The sequence below is a fragment of the Pagrus pagrus genome (genome assembly GCF_965226575.1).
Source record: "Pagrus pagrus genome assembly, chromosome: 23".
Classification (NCBI taxonomy): Eukaryota; Metazoa; Chordata; class Actinopteri; order Spariformes; family Sparidae; genus Pagrus; species Pagrus pagrus.
Genome location: NC_140205.1, coordinates 21608889 through 21632271, shown reverse-complemented (window position 1 = coordinate 21632271; position 23383 = coordinate 21608889). Strand labels below are relative to the sequence as shown.

The 23383-nt window shown below is 41.9% G+C and overlaps 2 protein-coding genes across 11 annotated transcripts in view; one reads left to right on the top strand and one right to left on the bottom strand.

The window, feature by feature from the left end:
* LOC311252688 (protein bicaudal D homolog 1-like) overlaps window positions 1-14254 on the bottom strand; it is a 65924-nt gene extending 51670 nt beyond the window's left edge. For 6 of the 9 annotated variants that reach the window (XR_014621573.1, XM_084346098.1, XM_084346099.1 and 3 more), the window contains exons 1-2: window positions 13840-14254; window positions 13396-13736 (exon numbers count right to left, since the gene is read on the bottom strand). Coding sequence is in view for 8 of the 9 variants with exons in the window: in XM_084346098.1 (XP_084202224.1) it covers window positions 13396-13736; window positions 13840-13891 (393 nt within the window). In the remaining variant the exon portion in view is untranslated. Of the gene's footprint in view, window positions 1-13395; window positions 13769-13839 lie in introns of all 9 variants that reach the window. The other 3 variants (XM_084346095.1, XM_084346096.1, XM_084346097.1) reach the window with 2 other exon arrangements.
* Window positions 14255-15168: 914 nt separating this feature from the next.
* strap (serine/threonine kinase receptor associated protein) lies at window positions 15169-23125 on the top strand. 2 transcript variants are annotated; one of them, XM_084345816.1, is made up of 9 exons: window positions 15169-15600; window positions 15997-16132; window positions 17900-17981; window positions 18143-18215; window positions 18466-18565; window positions 18758-18895; window positions 20296-20432; window positions 21077-21212; window positions 22355-23125. In XM_084345816.1, the coding sequence occupies exons 1-9, from the start codon at window positions 15489-15491 to the stop codon at window positions 22377-22379; spliced, it is 939 nt and encodes a 312-aa protein (XP_084201942.1). In that variant the 5' UTR covers window positions 15169-15488; the 3' UTR covers window positions 22380-23125. The 2 variants fall into 2 exon arrangements, with proteins under 2 accessions (XP_084201942.1, XP_084201941.1); XM_084345815.1 differs by having other exon boundaries at window positions 15171-15600; window positions 21077-21226.
* The last annotated feature ends 258 nt before the right edge of the window (window positions 23126-23383 follow it).

Here is a 23383-nt window from a genome sequence, read left to right as displayed (position 1 = left end):
GTATTAGGAGAGCGCCACCAGCAGAGCACATTGGTAAATCAAACTCTTACCAAAGCTGGTAGAAGAGCAAAAACACCTTCTCCATTCATCAAAGCCTCTGATGCTCCTTCCCTCGTTTTAAAATCCTGAATTCAAATACGAGAAACATTTAAAAGGTCTGTGTTCAAATCATCATGACCTCACAGTTAATGAATAATTCACCATGGCCTTTCACCACTGTGTGTGTGTGTGTGTGTGTGTGTGTGTGTGTGTGTGTGTGTACACATACAGAGGCTTTCTCAGACATGCATCTTTTAGACCTCCAGTCTGCTCCTAAGTGCTTCTGAGCATGTGGCTGTCACATTCAGGACTAACAGAGAGGAGAGCAGAGAGCACAGATCCAGGGTCTGTCTGAGCACACACTACAGGAAGTACAAAGTCAACAAAATAGTTGTTACACACACAACCTAAACTTAAATCAACCATCTGTGACACAGTCTCAACAATCATTTAAACCATCACTAAACCTCTGCTTGGATCTGAATTCATTTACAGTGTCTTGTTTTTGCTGTCATCGCGGTGTTTCTTCCCCATCCGCCTCATCCTAAACCCTGGTGAGGGAGGTAGAAACCTGATTGGGAGTCAGTGTCCGGTGACAACAACAGACGGAGGGAGGCGTCCCATTGGCTGTGTGACATCACAGAGGAGTAACGGAGCGTCCCCGGGGGTCACTCGGTCCCGTTCTGTTTTTAGCCTTGACGGATGCACTGATGCACTCACTGCATTTTTCAGCAGCGCTCCACTCGTCACACCCACAAACACATTCTCCTCGCTGTGTACAGTTTATTGTTTGTGATTTGGTACATTTTAACTAATATTAGCACTTTTATCTTCTTTTATATTTATTTTGTCCTATTCTATTCTAATATACAGATATACTGTATTTCATTTGATATGGTTACTATGTTTATACAGTACAACTATGTATACTGAACATCTTGTATGCATGTCATTTTGATGGAAAATATAATGTTGACTTATTTAATTGTGTTTCTCTGCTTTTTTATTAGTTTTTTACATTTTCAGCCTAAACCTAAAATTAAAAATACTACTGAGTACAAATTCTTGTACTTTACTTGAACATTTCCATTTTATGTAACTGTATACTTCTACTTCACCACATCTCAGAAGTTAACATCGTACTCCACTACACTTGTCTGACAATTTTGGTTACTAGTTACATTTCAGATTACAATTTGTTGTGCTCTACCTGTCCAGTAAAAACCATGTATCTCAAAATGATTTTATTTTTGTTTTGAATGTTTGTATTAAACAGAAGGGTCCTTTATGTGTTGAGAAAATGATCCTCCTTCTTCAGCTAAATAAAGTCTTAGAAACCCTCATGGATTAGCTGGAAAATGCATCGTCACAAGTCATTTGATCCGAGTTTCAGGCAGAACCAATTTTTTCTAGGGCAAGTCAAGTCTAAAAAAGAAGAGACCACATAAAAAAGATTGTACATCTACAATTCACCAAGAATCATGAGGCTATGGGGAGTTTATGGAGGAATTACAAAGTTTCTAAAATGATGGAATAACTTCCATGATGGGCTTATTTGTGTAAAGAAAGACAAAGATTCTTAATTGCTCTGTTGAATTATTGTTGCAGCTCTGTTTCTGTAAAACACATGAGCTGGCATTGAACCAGCACAGCCAGCACAGAGTGAAGATGAGGCCCACTGTACAAATCAATGTGATGCACTCCTGTTGAGCTAATTAGCAGCGAGCTGTGGCTAGTTCTCGACATACCGCTGATGGAGCCATCTGAGGCCTCCTCCTGCTGCGAAGCCTGCGATTATTACATTAAACCAGCTGCTCCATGTCACCCAATTAACTAATGCAGGTGACAGCAGCTAAATGACATGAAGAAACACATGGAAACATATGACTGTCTTTACCGCTTTGCAAGAAAGTGCTTTGTAGCTTTCTTATAACTATCAAATGTTCCAAAAAGGTGAGACAGCTGCCTGTTTGTTCACAGGTCCACTTGAATCAGGGTTTTTCTCTTCATACCCAGTCGCTCCACTGACAGTGGACAGTTTAAACACATTGGGTTCATTTCCTCTATGAAAAATGCTTTTTGTCCACAACGAGGACTATTAGACTGACTGAGGCTGATTTAGCTTCAGACTAAATGTTACTGAAATATATGATTCTGCATATGAATGCTACAGGTCAACATTTATATGAAGAATCTTAACATTTCCATCATATTAAGTGATACTTAGAAGGAATAAAGAAGATTATGGACCGTGTTCATCTACAACAACACTGTGACAAAACAGCTGGAACAGACTAAAAAACATGTTTTTGCTTTTTGTTGAGCAAAGACAAACCCTTTAGTGTTTCTATCTTTGGTGAGACATGCTGCAGCTATAACACCTGAATGGAGGTCAAGCAACATCATCACTATCAATACACCACACCATTCCTTGTGTATCTTCCTTCCCAACTGTATACCCGAAGGGGCTTTCGCCTCTAACCACTGAGGCCCCTGTCTGTGGTTCAGCTTAGGCAGCAGAAGTACTTTGGTTAAGGTAAGGGAAAGATTGTGTTTTTGGTTAAATGTTGATAAAAACTCTTCTGTCTCAAGTCACCGCTGACTTTTCCTGTTAAAAACAGAGCATGATCTTTCTCTAACCTGCCAGTGTCTGGACAGAAATACCTTGTCAGGGTACAAAGTTCAGTACCAACATGTTTGTGACTTGCCTGGTACGTTACTGAATGACATATCCTCATTAGATTAGTGGAAAACATATCTGGGTCGGCATTAAGATTCTCTTAAAAAGCATTTGATGTTGCATATTAGTCGTACATTGATGTCATTTCTAGCAGACAGGACTGTGTGAATGGTGCTTGAGTCGCTTACATGTCCACGAAACAGTAATGTTTCTGTAGACCACAGGCTTCAGTGCTGAAGGTACGCTACAGTGAATCAGAATCAGAGGAAACTATTTATATGTAATTATATAACTTTAGATATGCACTCTGTGGCCTTACATTCAGCTGTGCTCTGTTTCCACTGTTCATCAGGAGTTCACTCTGTGAGTTAGACAATAATTTATGGTCACTTATTTTTACTTCAAATGAAAATCTGAGGTAGAAGAACACCTCCTTCTGTGAGATTTATTCAGTGCTTGAATTGGAACATTAGGTATGACATCTGTTTGAACCAGCAGCTGTACAGCAGGAGGGTTTCAGGTTAGATAACATAACCTGGTATGAACATACCATGTGAAGTCTGTTTCATCAAATATACTTCTGGAGGAGCTTAATTTCTTTCAGTCAGTGTGTGATACATGTTTAAAGCAAGAAAGCTTTATGTGTAGTTGTTCAGTGTATCTGAATACATTTTTGCCATGACACAGGCATGGCTCTTGAGTCAGTCCACATCTGTGGCCCACACTTATAGATATAAGACAGATATAATATGTAACATTTGGGCATAAAAATGTCTGAAATGGACTAGACCTTTGTTAAATATTTGGTGTACTATCCCAAATGTATCCATCAAAGTTCAAAATAAATCTGATAGTTCACTCAGAGTAATGGTACATGGATTTTCAGGTTGTTTGTTGATTGAGACCCTCAGCAGCAGAAATGACACTGTGCATTTAAATGGATCGATTAATAACAAATGTTGAATACTGTGCTGAGGAATTTTAGATATCATATCACGACATGACATGTGTTGTCTTTTCCTGGTTTAAAGGCTGCGTTACGGTAAAGTGAGGTTTATTTTTTAAACTTACCAGACTGTTCTACTTGTTTTAATACTTGCATTTACCCACAAAGACGTTATATCCACAGGACTGAGTATTTATCATAAATCTAATTGTGTTGCTTTTGAGGACATTTCAAAATATCCAGATATATATTGTGTATCACGATGCAGGCTAAAAATAAGATGAATTATTTTAAGACCATACCGCCTGGCCCTACTTTGTCTTTTCCTCCAGTACAAACACAAGGTTGACAGTTTTGGTGTTGAGTGAAATATACTGCTGAATGGATTGCAGTCGGTTTTACTCTGGACATTCATGATCCACAAGACCAATCCTGATTAAACTGCTCTGACCTTTTACTTAGTTTTCAGTTGTCAAGCAAAATGTTGAACATCTGCTGGACGGATTGTCTCAGACATTGGTACACACATTCATTGCTCCCCACTTCTAATAATGTTGGTCCTCTCCTGACTTTTCACCTCGCTCTATAATGAGGTCGAAATTTTAATCTATCCAATATTTTGGTTTATGACTAAATACCTGCAAAACTACTGACATTTCTATCAGCCTGAACTCTACTTTGTGTTTAGTGATAATTAGCTATTTTACCTTTAATTTGGAATTGTGAATTAATTTCAATGAGGACATTTTCCCAGTAATTACATTTGTTAAGTGGTTATTTTTTAAAAAGATTTTTAAAAACACATACAGCGGGGAAAAGTATCTAACGCTTTAACATTTTTCTCAGTAAATATATATCTGATGGGGCTATTGACATGAAATTGTCAGCAGATGTCGGTAACAACCCAAGTAATCCACACATACAAAGAAATCAAAACATATATGTCCTTAAATTAAGTGTAATAAAGTGAAATGACACAGGGAATAAGTATTGAACGCATGAAGAAAAGGAGGTGCAAAAAGGCATGGAAAGCCAAGAAACCAGCTGAAATCTGTCAGTATTTAGAAAGCAATCCTGCCGCCTATCAGCAAAATTAATATCAGCTGGTTTAGTCCTAATTGATGGCCTATAAAAAGGTTTCTCATTACCAAGGTGTCACACAATGGGTATCTCATGATGAGTAAAAGCAAAGAGCTCTCTCAAGACCTTCGCAACCTTATCATTGCAAAACACACTGATGGCATTGTTTAAAGACGTATTTCTAAACTTCTGAATGCTCCAGTGAGCATTGTTGGGGCCATTATCCAGAAGTGGAAAGAACATCATTCACCATAAACGACCAGGTGCTCCTCGCAAGATTTCTGACAGGAGTCAAAAGAATAATCACAAGAGTCGTCCAAGAGCCAAGGACCACTTGCGGAGAGCTTCAGAAAGACCTGGAATTAGCAGGTACAGTTGTTTCAAAGAAAACAATAAGTAATGTACTCAACCGCCATGGCATCTATGCATGCTCACCTCGCAAGACTCCATTGTTGAAGAAAAAGCACGTTGAAGCTTGTTTAAAGTTTGCTGCACAACATTTGGACAAGCCTATGAGATACTGGGAGAATATAGTCTGGTCAGATGAGACCAAAATTGAACTCTTTGGATGTCATAGCACACACCATGTCTGGAGGACAAATGGCACTGCACATCACCCCAAAAACACTATACCAACAGTGAAGTTTGGAGGTGGGAACATCATGGTGTGGGGCTGTTTTTCAGCATATGGTTTGGGCAGACTTCATATAATTGAAGGAAGGATGAATGGAGACATGTACCGAGACATTCTTGATAAGAATCTGCTGCCATCTACCAGGATGCTGAAGATGAAATGAGGGTAGACATTTCAGCAAGACAATGATCCCAAACACACAGCCAAGGAAGCTCTCAATTGGTTTCAGAAAAATAAAATAAAGCTGCTAGAATGGCCCAGTCAATCACCCAACTTAAATCCAATTGAAAATCTATGGAAAGAACTGAAGATCAGAGTTCATAGAAGAAAACGGGAACCTTCAAGATTTGAAGACAGTTTGTGTGGAAGAATGGGACAAAATCACACCAATCGCAATGCATATGACTAGTTTCTCCATACAGGAGGCGTCTTTTAGCTGTCATTTCCAACAAAGGCTTTTCTACTAAGTATTAAATACATTTCAGTAAGTGTGTTCAATACTTATTCCCTGTGTCATTCCACTTTATTACACATAACTTAATTCATGGACATATATGTTTTGATTTCTTTGTATGTGTGGATTACTTCTTTACTACATCTGGTGACGATTTCATGTCAATAGCCCCATCAGATATATATTTACTGAGAAAAATGTTGACGCGTTCAATACTTATTTTCCCCACTGTAGTTGTTCACCAGAAGGCAGCACACTGAGAAGTACACGTACTCATATGAGAAGAAATCTTATATACTGCCATTCATTTCCCCAATGAATACAGTTGAGTCCTCACATTAAATAACTGGTTTCAATTCATTTATAGTTTTTAAAACTTCCACTGTGAAGTCAGGTGAAGTCTCGTAGTCCACAAAACATTTCTGGAGCTTTACAGCAGAACAGTGTTGCAGCATTCTGCTAAACAACTGAAGTAAACGTTAACGTGGACCCTGTCTGAAGTGGGTGCATGAGCTTGACCCTGCATCAAGGATGCAAATAATACTTTTACAGGTCTTCCAGAGACTTGGATCATGCCTGATGAGCTGTACTGAGCCTCGTTTTTATGGTTTAAAACAAGTCCTCAGTTTTTTAGGAAAATACTGCAATACTGTTTTGCTGTGAAGTTTCAGAAATGTTTTTCGAACAACAAAATTTCACACGACTTTCCATCAGCACGGTGGTGAGTAGATAATGACTGAATTTTCTCTTTTGGCTGAACTGTTCTTTTAAAGGATAACTACCGTTTTTTACTAGCAAAATATATGATCATTCACTCACCCAGATAACTTTGGTGTCATTTGGCGTCGTTCGGACGAAATTAGATCCAGTGTAGCGCCGCTATATCCATATAATGCGACTGACGGGGCACCGAAGCGCAGCCTCTATGAGCATTATCTGCCACGAAACTAGTTCATTTCACCGATATTTTGTTACGATACGCTAGTGCTATTCCCCTCTGAGTCCGGGCTCGTCTATTGTCAACATCTGGGGTCTGTAGGTTGACCTACTACCTCTGACCTGGAAGATGTCGTCTCTGAGCTGCGCACGCACCCGCGACAGCCGGCTTGTTTACCTGTAGCTGCTACTGCTAGTTTGACCCCGGATGTTGATAACAGACGAGCCCGGACTCAGAGGGGAATAGCGCTAGCGTATCATGACAAAATATTAGTGAAATTAACTAATTTCGTGGCAGATAATGCGTTATATAGAGGCTGTGTTCCAGTGCCCCGTCACTCGCATTATATGGATATATCGGCGCTACACTGGATCTAATTTAGTCCGAACAACTTCAAATGACACCAAAGTTATCTGGGTGAGTAAATCACAAATCATCAAATCCAGGTTGTAAAAAATGGTAGTTATCCTTTAAGTTGAGAGCTGGTGTGAACACATGTTCATTTTCAGCTTTACACTCAGGTAAACCAGGTGTCATTATTCTCAGTCCTTCTTTCTCAATGATGTGTCAGGTAGAATATCTTTTAAGACAGTGACAGTTCACTCAAGTGTCATACAGCTCAGAATTCCTACATTTGTCTTTCAGAGAAACTTATAATGAACAAGGCATTAGCCCTCTTACATAGGCCAAACCATTTCCCCCCAAGCAGTAAGCCTTGTGACATAGAGGATCGATACCAGTCCAATGAGCTGGAATGAGATGAAATGAGAGGTATTGAGTTAGAGGGGCTGAATGGAGACTAGATGAAGACCATGTGTGTACAGATGGATGCATCCCGTGGGAGAGAGTTATGGGAGTGAAAATGACTTCAAAGGTGTATTGATGTTTCTGTGTTCCCACTTCCCAGATCACAGAAATTAGCCTGGTGAGTACAATGTTATTATCACTGACAGAAATGACAACAAAAATAAGACCTGAGTTGTAATAAATCAGAATTACAAGCCTCATTCACACTGCCCTTTCAGTGCGGGATTCATGAATCGATCTTGTCTTTGGCAACTGATATGAGGAAAGAAAAACTGCAGTTATACGTGGAAAAGCCTCTGTCATCCTGTCTGTCCTCCTGTCTGTCATCCTGTCTGTCCTCCTGTCTGTCCTCCCGTCTGTCATCCTGTCTGCCCTCCTGTCTGTCCTCCTGTCTGTCATCCTGTCTGTCCTCCTGTCTGTCATCCTGTCTGCCCTCCTGTCTGTCCTCCTGTCTGTCATCCTGTCTGTCATCCTGTCTGTCCTCCTGTCTGTCTTCCTGTCTGTCATCCTGTCTGTCATCCTGTCTGTCCTCCTGTCTGTCGTCCTGTCTGTCATCCTGTCTGCCCTCCTGTCTGTCCTCCCGTCTGTCATCCTGTCTGTCCTCCTGTCTGTTGTCCTGTTTGTACTCCTGTCTGTCGTCCTGTCTGTCATCCTGTCTGTCCTTCTGTCTGTAATCCTGCCTGTCTTCCTGTCTGCCCTCCTGTCTGTCATCCTGTCTGTCCTCCTGTCTGTAATCCTGCCTGTCTTCCTGTCTGCCCTCCTGTCTGTCCTCCTGTCTGTCATCCTGTCTGTCCTCCTGTCTGTCATCCTGTCTGTCGTCCTGTAAAACTTGAACTCACCACGTGTTTGTCTCTGTGAGGGACCGAGTCAGTCGGCAATGAGGACAACAGGTAGTAACTCCAAAAAAAGGGGGTTTTATTTACCCAAAGTATAGAGCAAACAAAATTTCTCAAACGAAAATAATAAAGGACTGGGCCCATAAAGAGGTCAAATCAACAGAACTGTACAAAAAGTCAACTGAACAAGCTCACAGAAGACAAACAGACCAAAACAGACTTCATCTACTGAACACAAGAGGGGAACTTATATACTGGGTGATCAGCCCATACTAACACAAGAGGGATTAACATAAACACTGAACACAAAAGACAACAGCTAATTTACAAACAAAGCAAAGCAGGAACTTAACACATTAGAATAAACACAATCATACCTAACCAAACCAAATGAAATTACTAATTGTCTAAAGAAAATAATAAACGGTAACTAACGCACTAAATCCCCCCCCCCCCCTCCTCCTTTGGGTTAGCCCAATTAGCAATCCCTGCTATAAAATGGCTGAGCTTGTAGGGCGGAACCCTATTGCCTGGTTCCCGGATCCCAGCAGCAGCACCAGCAGCACCGGTAACTCAAAGAGAACAAAACAAAGCTTTAGAAAACTATACTGAAACAAAGACTGCACAAAAGCTAACTAAATGTGAGCGCTTCAAATAGAAACTAATGTACTGTCAAATAATAAAGTGTGTTGTATGCAACTGAAAGCCTGTGTGTGATTTATTTCAATACTGAATGTTAAACTAATGTAAACCAACTTAATTGAATGTATAATATGTATAAACGAAATACGGGTAACTTAGATATAGAAACAAATAGTGTGGATGCAGAAGGTTACCACCGTTTCATGGTTGTGTGGCCACAGCTGTGGCCATCACAGTCTCCTTCACTATTGTGTTGTTGTAGTTACTGTCTCATGGTGACGGTAACCCCCCCCCGACCCAGACGTCAGTGAACTTTCCCCCAGAAAACAGCATCCCTCCCCGCGAGTGACAGAGTCAGACAGGGTCTGCTGTTAACTGATGGTGATTATGTAATTATGTAATTTAGAGCAAAAAACATAACTTTGATCTCAATCACAACACAGTATAACAGCATCCATATGATCATAAACAGTCAGCGGGTACGTGTTTAGATTAACAGGAGGACACCGGGGGAAACACGTTGAAAAAAACACACAGACGTCATCATCATGACGTCTACCGTCACGCCTCTTTTGGATCCGCCCGCTTGCTGTATGAATTGACACACTGGTGCGGCTTTACGTCGGAGCTGCTTGGTTCTGTGTGAACAAACAATGGCACCGTAAAGGCAAGCCTTTGCTGTGGTAACAATGCAGAGTCTCTGTGTGAAAAGGGCTACAGTATGTTGATCACTGAACATGTAGCCTCTCCATCTGAGCTGCCAGTGGCCAACAGTGCAGCACCATGGTTGTACTGGGAAGCTTCCAACAATGAGCATGTTCAGGCTTCACTTCCCTGGCTGCCATTTAGACCACTGCTGTCAATATCATAGTGTCCATAGAGGACTCCGTTAAAAATAACATACTGTTAATACATCACATGTATGAACTGGTACTTCTGCCTGCTTCCTGTAATCCATTTACACACACACACACACACACACACACACACACAAACACACACACACACAAACACACACTGACCTTCAGGATGTAACTGCACAGTCAGCTTCCTGGTCCAGTCCTGATTCATCTGTATTACAGCTAACAAACTGGTGAATTAGTGTTGCCATACATTAGACTACATGCTGGAAAAGGCTGTTCTCTGACGGCTATCGATCAGAAAAATGAGTTGATCACAAGTGAGGCTGGTGCGGCTCATTAGATGAGATTGATTATCAGACTCAGTGGAGATAAATCACCACCGGAGGCCAGAGGGGAAACAGAATACTACACAGAACTGCATGGAAAACGTCATCAGATTGTGGAAAATGTTTAGGCTAGATACTGTATATGTTAATGATCACAGGGTGGAGGTGCTCCAACATGGTTGGTTTTTCAGACCAGAAGCTCCACTATCATCAAACTTGTTTGCAGCAGGCAGCAGTTTTCAGGAGAAGAACAGCTGTGATAAACCCACTCTACATGACCTGCTTAGCAGACAGACACAGCTGATGTGTCAGTGTCTGGGCTTTCATGTGCCTGTAACAATGACCTAGAACCTGACGCACATGATGGTTTGTTACACAGAACCATCTGGAAAGAAGGAAACGGCAGGCACTTTCAAAAAGTACCTGGCAGGTGATTGGGCAAACCATTAGCTTCTCACCGTCTATCACAGGTTCAGATCCACAGCAGGAGAGCACTCCCACCAGTGGAGCCAGCTGGTAAATCAAACCCTAACCGAAGCCATTCAAGGGAAGAGTGAAGATCTTCTCCATTGAGAAAAGCCCTCAGTGCCATTCTTTGCTCTTCTTTTAATGAAATATACTCCATAGTAATGATAGAACTGATGCTATTGTTGTCTTCAAATGAACAGTTGCTTCCCCCACTGGTTGTCACACCTAAACCATGCCTGTAGCTGCCAGAAGTTCCTCAACGGATACTGTTTGGCAACAAGTGCATAGCTGGCATCACATCATCAGGAGGTTCCTGCAAATCCAGCTGACATGCATGACTTTACTTTAAGTCACTTCAAAATTATTAGTTCACTAAGCACAGCACCAAAACACACCAAACCTCAACTCTGGCCCAATCATGCTAAGGTGACCTCCTCCTCCTGAGGTGGAGATCAGAGGTCAGAGCAGGGCAAAGTAATGAGCAGTGTAAGGAGTTACTCTGAGGAGCTGTCAGTTCTCAAAGTGTGGCTGAATAAAGAAAGTCCATCTCTAACACAGGGAGTCATGGAAGCCCAGGACAATAAAGAGTTCTCATTGGTATCTCATAATCCTGACATTAGGGAAAAACTCATTAGATCTTGGTGGGCTAAGTCACACATAGTATCTTATTCTCAGTATATTACTCATTCAGAATCCAGATCATTATATGCTATAAAGAATGTTTCTGTGTCATTTAAAAACATGTTTGTCAGAGCACAGTAAACAAAAAGATATTTAAGGCATGTAGCTACAGTACGTTCCTGATGGGAAAGGACCTCCATAAAAGTAGTCTAAGTAAATGATATTACCTTTGAAAAGGCATAAGCTGTATTGACCCCATGCATATGAGCTGGGCCTGTCTATTGTTCCATGTCTAGCAGCTGGAACAGGTAGCCTAATGAGTCGAATACAATAATGCCGTGATGCATGACAGAGGGTTACCAAATGAAAGGAAAACCCTGAATGAATGAGTGGAGAAACACTGCAACAACAAACGCACATGCTTCCACACAGATGTACTGCATGGTACGATTGATATCAAATCATGCTCTGTGACATAAAAATGCTGAGCAGGCCCAGTTTTTGCAATTTTGTAGCAAGATGGCAAGAGGAGAATCTAAGTGACTTGGAAAGAGGGTTCATCGTTGGGGCCTGGATGGCAGGAGACTGCTCAAGTGTTTCAATAGAAACAGTCACTAAAGTGACATCTGCACTTAGATCTACTGGAGAGTCATTAGTATGGCTAAAAAATTGTGGTCGACGGTGCACATGTGATGAGCGTGATGCTTGTACGTTAGTGCAATATGTAGGGAAAAACAGGAGAGCAGCCCTTCTTCAGGTAACTCAGAATGTTGACGTGGGATGTGATCAGACTGTGACAGTCTATCAACAACTACACAGAGAACAGGGATGGCCGATATGGTTTTTCAGGGCCACAGCCAATAACTGATCAGTTATCAAGAAGACCGATAAGCAAAATATTTGGAACAGTACAAATAAAAAATTTAGTGTCAAAAGTTCGAATAACCAGTGATGGAATGTAACTAAATACATATTTACTCCAAGTCTGTACAGAAGTACAATTCTTTTACATTGTCTGCTACATATATTTACATTGCACTACATTTAATAACTTTACTTACTTGTAACTTTGCAGACCCAGATTATTCAGTGATGATAGGCTATCACTTGTGACGTGTAACCAATCAGATACTGATGTGGGCAGGACATTGAGTGAGACCACAGGGTGGTGACTACAGACAGACACAAAGTCCTTCATCGGAGCCAAAGTATTGCGTGTTTTAGTTAGTTAATTGTAGCAGTAATCAGACATAAAAAACGCAGATACAGATAATCAGAAAAATGCTGAATATCAGCCCTGATAATCGCTCAGACCGATAATCAGTCCATCCCTAATAGAGAGGGATATTAACAGTGCCTGAACCTCACATTGCTAACATGAATACACATTTGAGAGTTCAGTGGTTCAAAAACCACAGGCTCTGGTCTACAGATGCGTAGAGTGATGCGGTCAGATGAGTCATTCTACAACATATTGTGGACAAGAGTGCATGTGGAGCAGGACTGGCCGGAATGCTTGACCACTATTGATACAATGAGGGGATCTGGTGGCTCTTCAGTCTGCTGCCATGCTTTGGGTCCACTTTTCCCCATAGAGGGAGGGGTCACTGGCAATGCAACTGGACACAAAGTTGTTCTGGCTGACCACCTTTATTCTACCATCAACGCTCCTGTCATGATGGGAGTGGTCTCTTCCAGGATGACAGGAGGGGTCACTCAATAGTTTGATCATGTGAACATGATGTGATCTCAGCCCAGATGAACACCTGGGGGAGACTTTGGACCTATGTGTACTGTCCACCACCATTACCACCGGATGAGGACTGTTCTGGAAGAGGTTCTGAGGTGCACTTCAGCTGTCCTGGTGGTCCAACAGACACTTTCTGATCATGTCACATGTCTGCATGTATTGATGTGACACCACAGACCCTTTAACTTTAACTTGTTAGTGAAGTGTTGACATGTTCTGCCCGGATGTAACGGCTGGCTCTACAGTAATGACATTACTTCTGTCATGAGTCTAAACTAGTAGTGCTGTACTTTTTCGAGTGACGAGCCCTACCCCTGCTGAGCCCACCTCCTGCAGCTGCTCCAGCTCCAGCCTCAGCGCCTCCTGCTCGGCCTCCAGGTCGGCGTACTGCTGCTTCAGGCTCTGGTTCTCCTCCAGAACCACCAGCCCGCACTCCGCCGCCCGGATCTTCTCGCGGTTGGCCTCCGCCAGTTCCCGGCTCAGGCGCTCCACCTCGCCCCGGCACTGCTCCACCGTTTCCCCGCATCCTGCTCCACCAGCAGCCATCGCCCCTCCGTCCCTCCCTCTGCCCTCTCCTCCCTGCGTCGGATGAGCAGAGAGCCCCGCCGGAGGGAGAAACAGCTGAGGTAGACAACAGACCCCCACCGCCTCTCCTGCTCCGAGGAATCACAGCGCTGCTTCAAATCTCATGGAAAGAAAATGTGAAAAAAGAACAATAAAGATCCGTAAAAATCCAAACCGCTCCGTCATCCTCACCAGAGAAAGTCATCTTCTGCCATGTGATGCTCGAAATGATGCAGCTTCTCATCTTCCGCTGCCCGCATCCCTCTCCCCTCCCTCTGCTCGCTTTTTCTGCTTATTCACCGGCATCAGGACGCCATCTCTGCCTGCAGCCGTGAAGCAAGGCACACTCCCCGCTCCCTGTCATCCTGCTGCAGGCTCACAGGTCCTCAGTGAGACGAGCACAGCTCTGCCTCCTGAGGAAACACAGCGCAGGAGCTGTGAGCGCCACCTGCAGATCACACGGATCACTGACAGTTCATCACTGTTAGAACAAACAGTCGAGATGTTTCATTCTTACTCCTTTCACAGTCTGTAACGTTTAATCACAGGCCTCACATGAAGGCAGGGTGTGCAGAAGACAGGGGGGAGTGAAGAATGTCCACAGCACTGTCTCCGTGGACACTAGGTAATACTTTATATTACATTAGGCCTATATTTTTCTATATGCAGTATTAACATGGAATTTATTAAGTGTATATCATGTTGCTCTTTCTGTTGTCAGGATAAATATATTGTGATGCATTGAAATGTTTAATATAGGCACAAAAAATACAACATAGAAACGTATTTATTGGATGACGGATTAATACAAGTGTAATTATTGATAACACAGGCTAATGTTCATATATTATTCCTGGACATGGGGGCTATTGATTGCATCCGCACACTTTTATTTTAGCAGCATATAACCTTATACTCAATAACAGGTTAAGCAACCTTACCTAATGGTATCTTAGTACACCATCTCTACGCTGACGTGCAGTTTGTTGTGAATTCAGCCTTCCTTACTGCAAAACAGTATTTTGCTGATGGGATAAGACAAAAAATTATATTTGCACAGTAATTTGTGAGAAATGTTGGATTTGTCAGATGTGAAATAATAAGACTGACGAATGCTAACAACTCGGTTATTTCGCTGAAATACAGGATTTAAGTCAAATAAAGTTCAGGATAAATCATATTATTGCGTTGGTGTGATTTATGTGTGAGGCTCAGTTTCCTGCAGGGGGCAGCAATACACCTTGGATTCGTTTTTACTACAAGGAAGTACACGAAGAAGACGTTGTCCTGCCTTCAAAATAAAAGCAAGCAATGTTTAAATATCATTTTAATCTGATTTATATAGTATTGATTTTTCACAGTGAAACCATATTTTTGAGAACGATTATATACCTCATACTGTGTTGGTTATTTCATATTGACCACCTGACCACACCACAGTCAGTCAGAAGTCAGTTTAAAGAAGTGAAGCTTTTATTGTAAAATATATCACACCGGAAGTATTAACTTTGTTGTGGCTAGCGGAACACCGGCTATATCATCGTTGCGGTAGTTACACCGCGTTGCACGTTGCTAGTTAGTTGCAATGTTGTAGCTATTAGCACGACAGCCATTCCTTTGCTGGGGGGAGACCTGCCGTTTAGTTTAACAAACCTACGTAGTTATTTCTCTCTCATATCAGCCATAGTCCAACCGGCAGCCAACTACTGGCTTACAGAAATTATTCAAACGTATACTAGTTAGCTTGTTTTGTCTTTCTCTTAGCCCGCCAGCTAGCTAGCCGCTAGCGTTCTGCTGTCTCCACCCACAGTGCGAACCGTCTCCTGGCCAGCTGGAGGACCATGGCGATGAGACAGACCCCGCTCACCTGCTCCGGTCACACCCGGCCTGTGGTGGACCTGGCCTTCAGTGGAATCACTCCCTATGGCTACTTCCTCATCAGCGCCTGCAAGGGTGAGACCACCGGACAGTCTGTGAGGCATATAACACGGTCCTAACGTTTAACGTTAACGTGACGTTGGAAGTAGAGCTAAGATCTTAAACCTGGCTGACAGCGGATTTGTCACTCTGCATCCTGTCTGCTTTGTAAAACACTGTTAGCTTGAGTTTGCAGCCTCCATAGTTATATCCACTACTGCAGGCTCCATTTGACCACGTTTAGCAACATGTATGTTCTTAAACACTTGAATGAATGACTCAAAGCTTCTTTTACAATACTGATGTTATCAGAGTGAGGCAGTCTGTGAGACACCTGTTGACTGAAGTATCCACAGGTTTTGCTGCAGCTGTCAGCTGCTGGTACACTGCCCCAAGATGTAAGCCTTGTATCCTCTGCTTGTCTTTTGTCAGATGGCAAGCCCATGTTGCGCCAGGGAGACACAGGAGACTGGATAGGAACGTTTCTGGGTCACAAAGGCGCTGTCTGGGGAGCCACTCTGAACACAGACGCCACCAAGGCTGCCACTGCCGCAGCTGACTTCACAGCGTGAGTGGAGAGTCCAGTCCTGTATGGGTCCAACAGAGTCCTGCCTACAGTGACTGTGTGTCTGAAAAAAAGTCTTAAATACTCTAGTCATCCTGAATACTGCTTCCTGTCTGGTTATTTTTGTATAAATTCACAGATGGATTGTAATGACCTGACAGGTTAAGAGTTCAGTGTTGTAGTCCCTGTCTCAGTCACCCTCAGACCGCAGTTTACTGTTGATGTGATCACTCTTTTTAAAACCCTCCAAAGGCAGATGTTTTGAGATGCTGTGCTCCCTCTGGTTGTTGATTGAACTAACTGGAAAGTCATGGCCCTTCAGGTACATTGCAGAGCAAACCAATACAAATTGAGCAGAAAAGCAATATTTTCCAACTCCAGGCTCTTGCATATAAAGAAAGATTAGTGGGTAGGTTTGGTATCTCTTAGCAGTTCACTCCTATAACATTGTTAAACTAATAATAGGCAAGTTAAGAAAAAAAAAACTACATTTATGCTTCATAATTAGACATAGAGTGCAGTCGTTTTTGCTCAGAATAGTTCCTAAGTGAGTGAAGTGACCTGGAGGATTCTAAGTGGCAGCCATGATAAGAGCTGTTCTAATTCTCCAAATGCTTAGGACAGGTGCTTCAATGCTTCCTGTCACATCTCCTTCAGTAAAGGATACAATGAACCATCTTTTACGAAAGGAAAGGAAAGAAATCCGTCCCACAATTCCTTGCAACAGCAACATTTAAATGGCCACATCATTCAGCCATTCAGAAGAAAAAAAGATCAACTTTTCACATTACACGTCCACAACCTGTATCATCCCCAACAACTTCAAACCACAATCAAGTCAACATTTTAGTGGTTAGTTGTGTGGTGGTATCTTCAGCTATTACACACAAGGGCTTATAATCAGAAAGAAAAAGATTTTTTTAAAATCCAACTTAATTGTTACTATGTTATGTACAGTAGATTTAAAAGGGTCTGAATCTGGTGCCTACATCACTATCAATGCAACTGTGCAACTGTATGCTGGAGCTTGTAGCCTCGTGCAGAGATCCGTTAAGTTCACATCTTTCTAGATCGACGCCCCCCAATTTAATTTTTGTCCTTTTCATCTTGAAGTTGTCAGACCCAACCAACACTGACCCAAGTGGCATCACTTGAGGACATTTATCGCACAGCTACCACTGGACACACAAAACATTTTAAACAAGTGTTTGAACCAGTGCAGAAGTCGTCCACAGCACCAAGAAACTGACTGGAAAAGAGGAGGCAAATTGCTACAGACCCCCTTTAATCGACCTCTTCATATCAAAAGTTCATCAGATAAACACTGTCCATCTACTTGGACTGTGTGTGAGTCCACCTCTCCTCGTCCTGCTGTAGTCCTGCTCTCAGTTGGAACAGGACATTGTTGATCAGCTTGATCCGGGATGTTGATGTGGAGACGGGTCTCTGTAAAGATACGGGCACAACAGCCTTTGATTTCCAGTTGCTCGACCAGCCTAAGTTGCATTTGTCAATTTTGTTTTCCTGCGACAAACCATTAGCCAGCAGCCTTAAATCCAAGCTGGATTCGAAGGCTTCCATCCTGGATCTCTCTCCTCCTTTTCAAGGCCTTCTGGTCAGGTTGCATGGTGGAATGATTATGTGGGCTATTAAAGAAAAATCCTTGAATACAGCCCGCTTTCAAAAGCATGTATGCAAAGGTAAATATTATTGAATCACTGCAGCCACAAAGCTATTGTGTATTAAAACATGACCTCTGTGCTCTTTTAGAAAGGTGTGGGATGCAGTGAGTGGAGACGAGGTCCTCACACTGGCACACAAACACATCGTCAAGACTGTCACCTTTACTCAGGTCAGTGCAGTGTCTGCAGGTGGATGAACTGTTAAAGTAATGTGCATAAGAAAATGATTGTTTCTGTACATATCCTGTATATTTTTTATTATGAATGTGATGAGTTGGGATATTTCTAAAACTGCTCTTGCCTCTCAAAATACTTCTGCCTCTCCTCTCAGGATAGTAACTGTCTGCTGACAGGAGGAAACGACAAGCTGCTGCGCATCTATGATCTCAGCAACCCTGAAGCAGGTAATTGACAATAGAAAGAGAAACATGGGTACATGTAGACTTTGATGGATTTGGTCCGGTGTAAAACATGCCTCAGTTTTGAGTTTCTTAGTTTCTTGTAAATACTGCTCTGGTCATGACAACACTTCCTCCTACTGCTGACTGATATATAAAATCGTTTTTAGATACATTTTAAAGTTATGTCAGTCAAACCCAGGCAGTGGTGTTGTGTCATTACGGTCTTTAACTGTCTCCTCTTTATGTCTTCAAGCACCTCAGGAGATTTCAGGTCACACCTCAGCCATCAAAAAAGCCTTATGGTGCAACAACGACAAGCAGATCCTCTCTGCTGCCGATGACAAAACCATCCGGTCAGTGAAGTGGCTTCTTGTGGTTTCACTTGTGTTTCAGCGGCCAGAAAAAAAACTGTCAAATTTTTTACTTTTCATGTGTGTCTCCTGTATGCCGTCACACAGACGGTCAGCTGACAAACAAGTCACTTAGCTGACAGCATACACACCTTTGGGAAGTTAAAGTCTCTCCCTCTCTCTCTCTTTCTCCAGGCTTTGGGACAGAAGCTCCATGGAGGAGGTGAAGACGTTGACATTTGACACCTCCGTCAGCAGCATGGAGTATGTGGCTGATGGAGAGATTCTTGTAATCACTTATGGAAAGTCCATCGCTTTCTACAACGCTCTGAGGTACACTGCACTCCCATTATACAAATATCAGGATTCCTTTTGAAAAGCTTTTCATCAAAAGCTTTATTATGTACACAGCTGTTAAAAGGCACATGATGTGAGGATGCAAAGGCAAAATGGAGACTCTGGTATTTTCAAATGAATATGTAGTTGCATATTCATGGCCTCAGTAAACTGAACTGACATATATAGTGACACTATAGACCAGTGTTTCTCAATGGGGGGTGTTACTGCCCCCCAGGAGGTGTTAGGAGAACGTCAGGGGTCGCTGGAAGCAATACTTTTGTAAGGGTGGCGTTGCGGTGTTTTTCGGAGCCTTTGTGAGTTTACAGCAGACTTCAAAACACGATGAGTTGAAACTTGCATCTATTAATAATATGGTCTTCAACATTCATAATGCACCAATACGACGAGGCGTTTCATAGCAAAACTGCTCTGTACTTCTTCAGTGTTTCTGTCTGTTTCTTGGAATTCACCGTGGATACACTGAATGCCGTGTTATCGAAATATTGTACTTGTATATTTGTAGCCAAGGTTACAAATAAACAAGTGCAATATTTCGCTGTCAGATTCAGCGTCTAGCATCCAGAACCAAACTCAGCCAAAAGTATCCATACTTTTGGCTGAGTTGGATTCTCCTAACCTAAGCTGCCGACACAGCTGGAGCGCACAGCACGTGCTAGGCACTACTGTTTACAGAACGTTATCGTTCATCAGTGTGCATGTTAACATCGTTATCTTTATTGTCATGGCTATAGTTGTAGTCTTGGTGTTGACACCCCTTAACACTATTCAATTTAAGTGCCTATATTTTTTTATGATTGCATGTAATGAGAATGCTTCTTGTTTCTGATTGGCTGCCGTATATGATGCCTAACTAAAGTTTGAATGTCAAACATAAATATTTTTATATTCACATGGCTTTTTCTGCTCTGGGAAACTAATTAGAATGATATTCCAACTGTCCAGTTAAATCAAATCTGTTATTTGGCATTTAATTACATGCTTTTTAATGTTTTCTAATGATATCACGGAATAATAACAATATAAAACAATTCTAAATAAATAAAAAGATATATATAGTCATAAAAAATAATAGCATGAGTAATAATCATAATAATAATCATAATCATAACAGATTAAGTTGGGGTTGGGCGATGTTTGCCAAATTTGCATATGACGATGTCTGCAGTGAAACATCATGATGGACGTGTCCCCTCAGTGTTGTCGTAAGGCAGCAGTTGCATGTTAGCTCACCACTGTAGCTGCCGCTGTGCCCAACCCTATATAAAGTAAGGGACCTGGTTAATGGGTGGGGGAGAGCCGCTGCTGTAGACCTTTAGCTTCTCCACAGGAACATAAACTAAGTATATAATTAAAATGATTTTTTCCCATTCCAGTTTGGACTTGATCAAGACGGTGGAGGCACCAGCTACCATCAACTCCGCCTCCCTCCACCCAGAGAAAGACTTCTTTGTTGCCGGTGGAGAGGACTTCAAGCTCTACAAATTTGACTACAGCACCAAGGAAGAGTTAGGTGAGGAGCAGAGACGAGCTTTTCTTAAGACTGTTTTACTGTGAGCTTTTAAACTAGTGACTCCAGTAGGAAGTGAATGACCTGCTTTCAGTGTGTTGAGGTTGAAGGTAGTTTAATATCCATTTTCAAATGTTAACACCCCAAAAGGGTGTGAGGACGCATTTGAGATTTGATCACTCCGACCACATTTAGAGGTGACCACATTCTCTCAGCAGTCTTGATGGACATGTGTCCTGGGCCACATTGAAAGACCACGTAGCAGACATTTGTGAACACACATCTGTAACCCTAACCCTTTGTGAATTGGCTACAGTGAATAATAAATCACTGGAGCATTCTTGTAAATTTGGCATTAAATGTAGAACATTAAGATGTTTATTTCCTTCTAAAAAGTCAGTTTGTTGTGGCATCGCTGAACCAGCCTGTCTGCTTCTGTGTCTGAAGTGCATTGTAGCTCCCAACAGCTGTTTTAATACACTGTTTCAGCTGATTTCACAATTTACACCAAATTTATTAAGAATATAACATGTTGATGGCAAACATCTCAAAACTGTACAAATACAGTAAACAGTGACTTTGACAAAGATATGGGTCACCTTTTTACCACTCCTCTCTAATGCTGTTGCTGTCCCTCCTGTCTGCAGAGTCCTATAAGGGTCACTTTGGTCCAGTGCACTGTGTTCGCTTCAGTCCGGATGGTGAGCTGTACGCTAGCGGCTCTGAAGACGGCACGCTCCGACTGTGGCAGACCGCTGTGGGGAAAACCTACGGCCTGTGGAAGTGTGTCCTTCCTGGTAACAGTCTTTGGGCAATTTTTTGAGTAGTCGCTGCCGTCACAGTACTGTAATATGGAACATGCTATGTGACGTTGAACATAAATCAAAATCATATTTTCTAACAGTGAAAGTGGCAGCAAATGCAGTTTGTCTGATCACAAAATACTTGCATGACAAACAGCACGTGTATGGATATCAGTGAGAAAACTTGACGTTTTCCTCTGGAAATACAAAGTCAAGTATTTTCCACAAGAAAGTAGGATCTCAGTATCTGATTTCACTTCTTGTAATGTCTTTCATGGTGGCAGGATTTCTTTAAGAAGATATTTAAGCTCTATAAAGCTGGGGGACTTGTCAAAGACTGATTAAAAAAAAAGAGCTTGAAATAGTTTGAACCACCCATGCCTTTCAACTCTGCACCTCCAGACTTTCTGTTAGACATTTGCAATCTCCAAGCCCAAACTAAAATAACTCAAAACAAACCCTGCTGATATCATGGTGATAGTCTTTTCGGACTTGACAAACTCCCCCTGTGCCACAGAAGACATAATGAGTGTTTTCACAGGCTGAGTAGAGATTATCCATCATTAATTAACTGATATAAATAATAAAATCAGTGGTGTGCACCAAGTTTTGTTGGAAAACTGCACTGACAATACATGTATGGAACACTTTATATTTTATGCTGTTTGCACTCACATAAGATTACATAAAATCAGACCGTTAAAGGTAAGAGATTTGTCAGGAGAGGTAAAGAAGCCATCAGGCCTCAAATATAAAAAAAAAAAACATAAATATTCATATCATTTAATTTGGGAAAATGCAACAAACTAAATGACAACAAGAAGCACCCAAAAAGCAGGAAAACCAACCAAAAACTAAATCGGTAGACCATGTTCTAATAAAAACATAGAAATGGATAAAGCTGCTGAATTGGCATTTCTCAAGTTGGAAACCACATGTTTATCCCACCTGCGGCAAGTCCAGCCTTTGAAATGTCGGCTCAGAAACTTCTGACAGGAAAGTGTTGTGGAAAGTGTGATAAATCCTGTTATCAGCAACTATTTCAGCCTGCACTGCTTGTTTCTTTGCAGTATGTTTTTTTTTTCTAATGTGGGCTGTTTTTTGCTTTGCGTTACTCCTCAGAGGACCTGGGGACAGAGAACTCTGAGCAGCTGTACACCTCCACCCCTGAGATCAAAGCCTGAGGAGAAAGCTGTGCGAGTCAGAAATGGGATGAGAAGAGAAAAGGAAGGAGACGAGCGGAGGGGTGTTCCAGCGTTCTATCAGGCCCCAGCAAGGAGCAGAGTCCAGAACATCTCCATCCACCTTGAACTGATGTGGATATTATGACTGCCCCGTCTGTCATAGACCAACCTATCACACGCAAACACACATACACACTGATTTTATGCAGTCATATGGACAGTGTGGTCTGCAGAGTAAAGTAGTAGAGCTGTGAGTGTCGGCTCATCGCTGCCTGCTTTCTCTCTGATCAGTCCAGTACTGTCTGTCTGCTTACATTTATTTTAAATTCTCTGAAGCCTTGAACCCCAAACCCTTCAAAATACATGATGCTCAGATTGGATTTGGTTTCAAAATTAAGGTATTTAATGAGCTGGACCAAGGCTTTTGTTTTCAGTTCATAGTTATAAGATCAGTAGAGGTTGTTGCACAGTTTGTGCTAAGGTTAGGGTGCTTTCATTTCTTGAAAAACATTGCTTTGAGTATCCGCTGTTGTTGTACTGGTTGAGTATAAGAAGTTAAGTGTCCAAATAAACGAAAAAAAATTGTTTTGTGACAAAGTGGAAAGAGAAGAAATGTCACTTTTTTCATTTTGGTTTCTGTCTTCATTTGTGTCCAGTGTTGAAATAAACAAACGCATTACTGTTATTTGTAAGTAATGCACAGAGAGCAGACTGGGTTCAGTGTTTTTAATTCTTCTCTATTTCCACCTGTGCCACATGGAGATGAACAGGGTCACATGGTCCGGTTATGTTGCACATTTGGGATTAAGAACAAACATTTATTTCACTGTAAACTGTCCCAATTTAAAACGAATACAAGCCTCAGTGATGCCTCATAAACACTGTTTTATCTTCATTATATCCAGTCAGCCCTGTCTCGCGCTCTTTAAACAGGGTGATTGAACCGTCGCACAAGCTCGTGACGTGC